Below are 9,753 nucleotides of genomic sequence, written 5' to 3'. Positions count from 1 at the left end.
CCTCCTAATGTGAATGCACCTATGTGCGTCACATACACAAGGGTTGGTCACAAATGTGAACCACACCCGAGTGCTGGGTCAAATTACTTAAATTTAGTAATTGACCATCCCCTTAAGTACACAAAGTGCACTTAAGGGGGACTGTGTAACATTAGGGCAACTTTAGCCGTTACATTTGGGCAGCTGGTAATTAATCTTGTATATCCTGGCCAATTGTCTCCTGGTTGCGTCAGCAAGTCATGGCAAAAACTGTTGGCCGCTTGTACCGCAGGCACCGCCGCATACTTAATTTTGATCAGGGTAAGGTACGCCGATCATCAAAATTAGAGCTGGTAGTCAATCTGTTCGTAACCTTTGGCGATGTCACATCAGCATGTGGGATCGCGTAATGCAAGTGTTCGTGATTTGCATAAGTAAGACGTCAAAATACTGAATATTGCTGATTCCACTCCGATAAAACTTCTGTTTTTTGTATATTTTGCCACTTGGATGTTTATCTTCATTGGCTAAACATCCTGCCTGCATCAATCCATCAATGGTAAGTGCGTTTAGTGATTCAGGTCTGCGTATTGATTTAAGTAAGACGTTTGACAGTAGCTTTCATCGACAAGGCCTTGTAAACCGAAAAAATGTAAGCTCAACACTTCACTTATTTACACATGAAGGTTGCTAAAGCTGTCTATGTACCAACACCTACTCTTAATGCATCTGCTCTAGCCACGACGACCTGCCTCTTGCACTGTTTGAAGCTTTTCGGGGTTTACCTCGTCCCACTCAATGTTGATCACGCGATTTATGAACTTGGACACGTCGCTCTTTTCTGGTTCTTCGTTGCGCTCCTTAAAGACGTTGTAGCACGTCTTGCACACGCGCTTCTGCTCGCGGTTGGCTGCACCGCGACGCGTGCGACCTGGAAAACCCAAAGGAAATCTATACATTTCGACATGCAGCGCAGAGCACTCAGCGCAGCAGAGACGGCCGCAGTGCGTGCAATTGTGCTCGCGAAAACCAAACTTGAACTTTTGGTGACACAACATGCACTCAGAGCGCTCCTTTTTTGTAATGTAAGTTGGAGGAAAATAGATGTGAGAAATCAAGAAGCGCAAGTCCTTGCGTGGCAGCTTTTCAAATACGCTCTTGCCCTCGGCATCCTCTACATCCATCTTCGCTCCTGCGCGTACCAGCGCACCGGCAATATGCAGCCGCACAGAGCTGATGGCTGTGTGGATTACAGTCTGGCTGTCATGCATGTCGTTGGGGTTGGCTCCAAACTTTAAAAGCATGCGCGAAATAATGACGCTGTCATCTTTCGACGTGATGACTGAGATAATCAATGGCGTAAGCTTTCGGCTGTTTTTCACATTGGCACTAGCACCATTTTCCAGCAGCAAGTGCACCATGGCCGGCGTTTTCGTGGCAGCAAAGTGCAAAGCCGTGTTGCCTTTGTCATCCTCGACGTTTATGATGTCTTCAATTGGACTGTATTGCTCCAGTATCACTTTTACAAGGGATACTTTCCCGCTTTTGACAGCAAGGTGCAGACCTGTTTGGCCGTGATTTGGCTCGCGATTGATAAGAGCTTCAGGGCCTTCAACTCGCAAATATTGCACCACACCTCGAAGATTGCCTTTCGCGCACATTTCGTGCATCGTACCGATTGCGTGGCTCTTCAGCATCGGTGCTGTGCTATCCATCGTCACACGTACCGATGGCCGAGGCCCATCAGTGTTGTTCATCGATGAACTAAGCGAGGATACGGTAGAAGAAGACAAGTCGGACGGACGCACTTTGCTGCCAGCAAGAGGTGAGGATTGGTGATTTTCTGGCATGAAGTCACTTTCATTGTCAACCACAGCAACACTTGTCGCTTCGTCTGCATCAGGAAGAACGGTCTTCGCATTCTTTTTCGGATTAGACGAGAGATGCTTAAGCATCGCTACCCTTGAGTCACTCTCGCGCAGAGTTTGTTGCTGAGAAATTTTCTTATCATTTTGGGTCTCTTCAAGCATCGCGTTGTCCTTTTCCTCTTCGTGCTTCATATCGACGTCGAAGCTTTCATCACGCCAAGAGTCACGAGACTCGCTCGATAAACGCACGGACTCGTCTTCCGAGTCATCAAAGCCGAGATCGTTGACGCCAGACGTAAGGACTAGATCGTCTAGCTCGGAGGGCATCTCTTCTTGTGGCATAGCAAGCTTCTGCTTGAGTGGCTTTGGAGCTGCAGCTGTTGGCAAATGCTCTTCGTGTTTATCGGTATACACCACCGGCTCGGAGATCGGCATCGATTGCGGTCTAGGGGGGGATTTTACCACCTGCTGGTTGACTGGTACCTTTGCGCTTTGGCGCTGAGGCGCTGCCGGAGGTTCTGAAAATTCTGACGGTACTTCGTGCACGGGCATAGAAGAACGGTCTGGATCGGCTGGGACTGAAGTCGGTGGCACAGCCTTGGTTGAGCCGCGAGGATACGATGCCGGCGGCTGGGAACCCATGGGGCTGGTCGGGCCATTGTCGCTTGTGATGACATACGTGCTTTTTCGAGGCACCGATATGGGCACCTGATCTGTAGTGGGTGATAGTTTCTTAAAGCGCAGCGTGGCCGGCAAATCGCATACCTGTAGATAAGCTACGACGTCGTCCAGAGTCATCTTCGTGGTTACCTTCATATTAATCGAGAGTAGAAGGTCGCCAGGTCCGACATTCTTAATGCCAAAAGGGAAACCTTTGCCTGTCACACGACTGACCGCAACACCGCCATTACCGCCTTCAATCGTCGTGAGTGCCACGCCCAAGTCGCCACCCTCCCAGATAAGCTGGTACTCAATAATCTCGTCCGTGTCCGAGTCTACCACGGAATCGACGAAGCTTCCCACCAGATCTTGATATTCGGCCGCTTGCTCCTGCATCCAACCGGGCGCAACGCTTCCTTGCTCTTCGTTCATGCCTATTGTCGCAGCCTCAATCCTACTATTGCGCTGATCTACTTGTGATGGATAGATAGGTATTTCTAAATCTCACAAATTGTACACAATAGACTTGCGATCTGAATGTCACGTACGTTACACACGGTCATACGCATGTTGATTTATTTACTTGGTGACTTGTTTGAATGTCTATGCTTTGAAAAATAAAAGCTCTATCCAAAGGCTTCGTTAATTGCCATCTATTGTATACTTAAATATGATATTGCTCTAATGATTGTGGCAGTTTCTGAAGATTCGCTCGCGACAAAACAATTGCAACTTAACCACGACACCTGGGCACCATTTTGGTCGACAGGACGCGATCGTGCGTGCTATTTGCGTGACAGCCTGATCGCTCGCTCGTGGAACAACACGACGACACAACCTGGCGACAATACTGGCATCGACCGTTTTATCTTTTTGCTTAGGTCAAATATACTACATCAAATTACTGATTACAATAATTTAAGGTCGAAGCTCTTCTAAAAAGTTCGATGTGTGTTCCACCTTGCTCAAAAGATGCTCCAACTCCTTTGCTGGCGTTAAGGAGCATCCGCAGCTTGATGGGGAGTTTGATTGAAGACGCGGCTGAGAATGACGCTGGTGAGGAGGGGAGAAAGAGTTCGCTGTGGGCGTCGTCGATTGGTTGCTACTGCTAACAGGAGAATTCACGTCACTACTGCCTTCAGACCGCCGCCTGCGGCCAGAAATGGAGCTGCGAGAGCGGTCACTGCTACTGCTAGATTTGTTCTGTACTTGGCGCTGAAGGACTGAGACAGTGTGCTGCAGCTTCATCACAACTCCGTTCCGCTCGTAAAGATCACGTAGTAGCGTCTTCTCATTGGCTAGCAGTACTGCACACCGCTTTCGCTCACTGTCCATCTGATGCTGTATCGCCTCGATTTCTTCAACCAATTCCGCTGTGTGGTCCTCCACTGTCACCTTCATGTCATCTCGGCACTGCACAAGAAGATGGACGCGCTTTACAGCATCATCACGCTCTTGCTTTGCCGCAGTGTATTCACTCTGCAATTGCTCTATCCTCTGCCTAAGCTTGCTAATTTCTACTTGATAGCTCTCCTTCAAGCACGTGATATTGTTCAATTTCCGCTGAAGATCACAAATGCTTTCAGACTCCTGTCCGTTACGACGATGAACTTGTCCAAGTTGGCTTTCCAAAGACTTCACCTGAATTTTATAGCTTTTCACTTGAGAACTCAATGCAACAAGATCCGTTTGATCCATTTTCGAATGCTTCGCAAGCGCTATCACTTTTTCACCTAACTCCACATTACGAATGCCAGCGCTTTCAATACGATAAACGAGATTACCAATCTCGTTTTGCATCTTCTTATGCTCTTTCAACAATTTCTGTTCGCGTGTCGTAATGTCTTGGCGCCCGCAGTTTAAATGTTCAGTCGCGTCAGCCAGCTCTTTTGTCAGATGTGTAATTGTGTCCTCGAGCTCTTTTATCACCTTTTCTTTCGGAGATAGAGAGAGCTCAGCGCTTTGCAGTTTCGTCATCATTTCAACCTTTTCTTCTTTAAGTGCGTCGATCTGCAGCTTCAGTGACACTTTTTCCTGTTCTAGCTGGTCGATCCGAGAGCGAAGAGTATCAGCCTTGCGCACCTCCAACTCCACTCGACTTTCGCACTTTAAACGTACATCAGTAACGTTGCTCTCCCATTCTTCTTTCTCTTGCTGCAGCAAGGCAACTTGGCGCTCGACATTTTTTAACGACGTGATTGTATCCTCCTTTTCTAAGAGTTGACGATATAGTTCGTGAATTTTTCCAGTCTGACGCGAACTAGCCTCAAGTTTATTACATTTAAGGCGGTCGAGCTCTTCCGTAAGCGCCTGTCGCTCAGATGCTAGCGCAACGTTCTCCTGTTTTATAGACTTAAAGTCGCTTCGTAGTTTTTCTAATTCTTCGTTTGCTGATGCGGCACTCTCTTCGTCATTCATTAGCTCCTTAAATCCAAAATCAAGCTGCTCGGCCAAAGCCGTTCGGCATTGCTGAAGTTGCTGATACTTGGTTCGAGACTGCTCAAGATCAATTTTCAAGCGGGATATCTGTTCCTCCTGTTGTCGGAAATCGTAATCTTTCTGCTGCTGCTTTTCTTCGCTGCGAACAAGTTCTTTCTCAAGGTTGCGAGTAGCAAGATCTTTATCTGCTAACCGTCCTCGCAGCAGTGTAATTTCGTGCTTTAGTGATTGCGTCTCCGTCGTTAGACATTCCTTCTCGAGCATAAATTCGTTACGTAGCTGCTCTTTTAAAGAAGATACTTCATTGCGCAATGTTGATACGAGAACAGAACGATCTTTGGTAATAAGTCGAGACTTAGCTGCCTGGAGCTCGATCGTGGTGGCCTTTTGTTCTCGTTGCAAATCCGATATTTCATTCTGCAAATCACTCTTCTCACGCTCAAGCGTTGACACCAACGACGAAAGTCTCTGACGTTGAGCCTCGAATTCTTTTTTTAAAGTGTCGTCTGTAGCTAGCAACTGATCTCGCATAGTGAAGATACTGGTCGAGGTGTCCAACTTTAATTGCATCTCCTTGATTTCGCTATTCTTGCGCCCAACTTCACGCTTGGTCGCAAGAACCTCCGCAGTAGAAGCAGCTAATTGTCGCTGTAGCTCCTGAATTTCTTCTTCCTGTCTGCGCTTAGCTTTCTCCAGATTGCTAAACTTTTCACTAACGCTTTTGATTTCAGATGACAACTGCGAGCTCCTTGCGTCATCACCGACGACATATTCTGCTGTCGGCAGCAGCGTCTTCAGCTCAAAACGCAGTTGGGCATTCTCGTCGCTGGATGCTTGAAGGTCATTAAGTCGCTGCTGCATTGTCATCTTTTCCCGTCGCAGCTGCTCGCACTCGTCTAATTTTTCACTCAATTCATTTTCCAGTTCAAGGCATCGCGTTTGCATCTCGGCTCCCTTGCGTTGCATTTTAATCTCTAGCTGTTCGATAGCCTGCGAGAATCCCGTAAGCGTGTGCTTCGCATCCTTAAGCTGGCACTCCAAATCTTTCTTTTGCCGCTCGAGGCGCGATCGATCCCTGTCCCAACCACTCTTCTTTGCACACATCGCGTCGAGTTCGTCACCAAGCGTGCGATTTTCGCTAGAAAGCTTGGCTGCCGATACGCAAGCATCGTCATCTTTAGCCAGAGGAAGGCAACGCCGAAGAGTTGCGAGCTCTTGACGCGCGCGCTCTTCACGCTGACGAAAGAATTCAACCTGGCTTGTTAAAGCCTCGATGGTCCCCTTCTGCTCGGCGTGCAATTGGTCCAGCATGGACCCGAACGAGCTGGGATCGTCTGTCAACTTTTGGAAGGTAGCACTATCATCACTACTATTCCAAGGATGTTTGCGTTTGTCTGCGGCGGCGCTTGAGATTAAACTAGCGCTACTGCCGTGCATCACCATAGTTCCACGCGGGGCGGCGCAAATCTCGATTATGCGCCGGAATCTAAAATTTCAAATTATAGTAGATATTTCAACAGAAAAGTAACTTCCATTTAAAATTACCCCCAACAAATCTCATTGGATAGTTTGGCATTTGCGTAGTGGTCATTCGAGGTCAAAGATGACTAACACTCTCCAATTGAGATTTGAGAATACTATTTCAGTTTGATACCAACTAAAAAGTTTATTCGATCTTATACACTTGATCTGATAGCGCCTCCGAAGTTAACTTCGGAGATTTAAGGTTTCGGGACGACGCGTGTGCGTTATCCTAGGTACAGGGGTCTGTACCTTTTGTAACCTCAACAGTTCTGTCTGTCGAGAGCCTTGCTGATTAAGCCACGCTTATTTCTCCTTCGTTTCGTCAAGTTCATGTTGTATGAACTTGTCGATGGCTGAAAGGTCTAGTGTTGCACGCTTTCTCAATGCATGGTGCTGTGTCACGCGTCAAACAAAATTTATTTACAGGCACAAAACTGAAATTGCATCAATGTAGCGTTGATTTTGAAATCCAAAGTTCTGGCGGGTTATCAAAATTCAAAGACGTGCTCGAGCAGCCAATCCAAGCGTAGCCCCTCTTCGCTCCAGGGCAATCGCACAATATAAAATAAATTTAGATGTTGTCTGCCACGAATCGAGTCGCCGCCCGTGCGCTACACACGTCGTCGAGCTTGTTGTCTGCTGCCGCTGACCAAGTCGCTACCACGGCAACAAAAGTAACTCTTAACCTTTCCACTCCCTATCAAGCCTTCTATAAGGGGGCAGAGGTGGATCTCGTTCAGATCCCTGGTGTCATCGGAGAATACGGCGTAACCGCCGGCCACGCACCCGTGCTGTCTCAATTGAAGCCTGGAATTATAAAAGTTCATCTGGAGCGCGAAAAGGAAGTGCAAAGTTTTTTTACGGCTGGTGGCTTCGCCCTAACGCATGCCAACTCGGTGACTGATATTGCTTGCGTGGAGCTCGTCAAGGTGGAGGACATCGATCCGGAAAAGGCTCAGTCTGGTCTTATTAAGTACCAGGCGCAGTTAGCAGCGGCTTCCGATGGATCTGAGGAGAAGCTTAATGCTCAGATTGGTGTGGACACCCATGCAGCAATGGTAGCTGCAGCTGCCACAAATTAGACGAATATCGACGGTCAGCCTTAACATTTAAGATACTGAACCTTTTCCAATGTAGCAATTATTGGCCATAACCACATTACTTGTCATGGACGTGTGTAAACTTAGAAGTATGCAAACACACGATCAGCCATCTAAGAATCATGACAACTTAAAGCGGGCAGATTTAAGATTGACGAAGTCACTGCTCTTCACTTACTAGTATATTCATCTACAATGTAAAGTTGTTGCGGTATTTTAACTCACCTTGATGTATCGCAGTTCCAACACTCAATAGTATACGAAGATGTCAGGTCATTAAGCTTGTGATGCCAAATCTCTACGCTGTGGCTTATTACTATTTTTGCAACATCTTCTCGATCTAGCTATTTGGTTGAGGTCGATGTAACGTTCTTTGCGAGTGGTGTTGCAATTTTGTGCACGCATGAAAAGGCGGATGGCAACGAGTACACTAAAATTTATTGCGCGGGCGGCGTATTGCCATTGCTGAAGTTTTAAGGCTCGTGTGGTATATTTCACCCCAATATAAGATCGTCGTACAGTCAGTATTTCTTCGGCCAGTATTGGAGCGCTTCATCTCAATACTAGCCGAATTAAGTATAGATTATGAAATCTGCGGTTTCTGTGTCGTTTGACTAAAATAAAACAGAAGTTTCAGTAGAGCATCCATTAATGGATGATTATTTTCATCAGAAGACTGAGCAGAAGGGAGTCTTTGAGCTTTATAGAAGTGCTTAAAGATATCTGGTGGCATCCATCGGCGCCAATACGTCATGATAAGGTACTCGTCCTCACAGAACATTTTGGAGCAGCATCAAGTGCCGCAGATATCGTCAGCGATATGAACGCTTGGGATACTACTTGTCCTTCTTTAGATCAAACGACTAGATCGAGCGACGTACAATGAGCGCGAATGCAAGTCACAATACGATAAGCGTAAATGCACGTGTAAGTTACAGCCAAGTGTGCAAAGTGTAACAGTTCCTATGAGCAGTCGCACTTCGCTATTTTAAACATGTCCAGCGATGTAGGTAACTTCGACTTATAATCACCTAAACCACAGATAGATATGATAAGGTTTTCTTTCTACGCCTATTCAAGCGGATTGAAATAGCTCAGCTTTAGCATATCATTAACAAGAGTGGACCACTGCTTGATCGGTTGTCAGCGTATGCTACTTTCGCCGTGTCATGACACATTTTTATGTGATTGAAGAAGCATGTGTGTCGCAAACTGGTACCGTGGTGACTATGAAAAATGCATTCTATCCAAAGATCAATATTGTAACCCGTTATATGGTTTAATTATAGAGAAGAAGCATTATCCATGAAGGTTTTCGGATCAGCTACATGCCTCAGTTAGAAAATCAAGTAGATATTTCAGCGCAGAGAATGTTATGCGTTTCGACTAGAATATTTACGATATATCTTAGCATGTTTACTGCAACCTGTGACTTCTTTGAAATGTTGATTGACGCTTAAATAATTCTTTGTTGATTTCATTTGAGTTATGTACAAAAGAGGTGCCAGATCACATGATCGGTGTTTTAAGAAAATAGCCATGTAGTATTTTGTCAGCATGAACACACTTTCGATGGCAATAAAGTGCCGACGTTCTGAACTGATTTAAATGTCTCAGCCCCGGAAACATTGCGCTCCTTGTATTGGCCAATTTCACAAAATATAGCTTATTGGCCGAAAGCTGAACAGACCTTTACGCATGGGAGATAGTCAGTTCCGGTTTTACTAGCAGCAAGGTGATCACCGCTTCCTCCCCGAGCGAACGTGAGTTTTATGCTGCAATGTCTGCGCTATCCTGCATGGATCATATGTTGAGGAAATTGTTTTAACGCTATGCTCTATGTTTTAAGTCACGTCAATTGTTACTCTGCTGCACGAACGACAGGCATTCTGCACTTCTGACGATACGCACTCTACCGCGTATATCTTCCATCCCACCGTCATTTCCAGCAATAGGTCATGGCACCCAACCAGCACACTAATGCAGGTGTGTGTATTGAGGATGCGCGATCCAACCTCTCACTTGACAGCTACGAATTCGGCGTTATGCTGAGAGCAAACTCCACTATTATCAAGCAGCACACAGAGGATGTCGTCATTTTTTTTGATTGGGGTATTTATCTTATTTACTCGGCAAAGTTACTTTCCTGATTCCATTGCTTTTTATAAATAGACGACACTCTC

The 9,753-nt window shown here is 46.2% G+C and overlaps 3 protein-coding genes across 3 annotated transcripts; 1 reads left to right on the top strand and 2 right to left on the bottom strand.

The window, feature by feature from the left end:
• Nucleotides 1-713: 713 nt before the first annotated feature.
• CCR75_002763 (uncharacterized protein) lies at nt 714-2,939 on the bottom strand (the record flags this gene model as incomplete). Its single annotated transcript, XM_067960860.1, has 1 exon — nt 714-2,939. The coding sequence occupies one exon, from the start codon at nt 2,937-2,939 to the stop codon at nt 714-716; it is 2,226 nt and encodes a 741-aa protein (XP_067821718.1).
• A 486-nt stretch (nt 2,940-3,425) lies between these two features.
• CCR75_002764 (uncharacterized protein) lies at nt 3,426-6,389 on the bottom strand (the record flags this gene model as incomplete). The annotated part of the gene is made up of 1 exon (XM_067960861.1): nt 3,426-6,389. The coding sequence occupies one exon, from the start codon at nt 6,387-6,389 to the stop codon at nt 3,426-3,428; it is 2,964 nt and encodes a 987-aa protein (XP_067821633.1).
• A 656-nt stretch (nt 6,390-7,045) lies between these two features.
• CCR75_002765 (uncharacterized protein) lies at nt 7,046-8,094 on the top strand (the record flags this gene model as incomplete). The annotated part of the gene is made up of 1 exon (XM_067960862.1): nt 7,046-8,094. The coding sequence occupies one exon, from the start codon at nt 7,046-7,048 to the stop codon at nt 7,550-7,552; it is 507 nt and encodes a 168-aa protein (XP_067821634.1). The 3' UTR covers nt 7,553-8,094.
• Between the last annotated feature and the right edge of the window lie 1,659 nt (nt 8,095-9,753).

This window comes from Bremia lactucae, linkage group LG2 (assembly GCF_004359215.1).
Source record: "Bremia lactucae strain SF5 linkage group LG2, whole genome shotgun sequence".
Taxonomy (NCBI): Eukaryota; Oomycota; class Peronosporomycetes; order Peronosporales; family Peronosporaceae; genus Bremia; species Bremia lactucae.
This window is presented reverse-complemented; position numbering and strand designations above follow the sequence as displayed.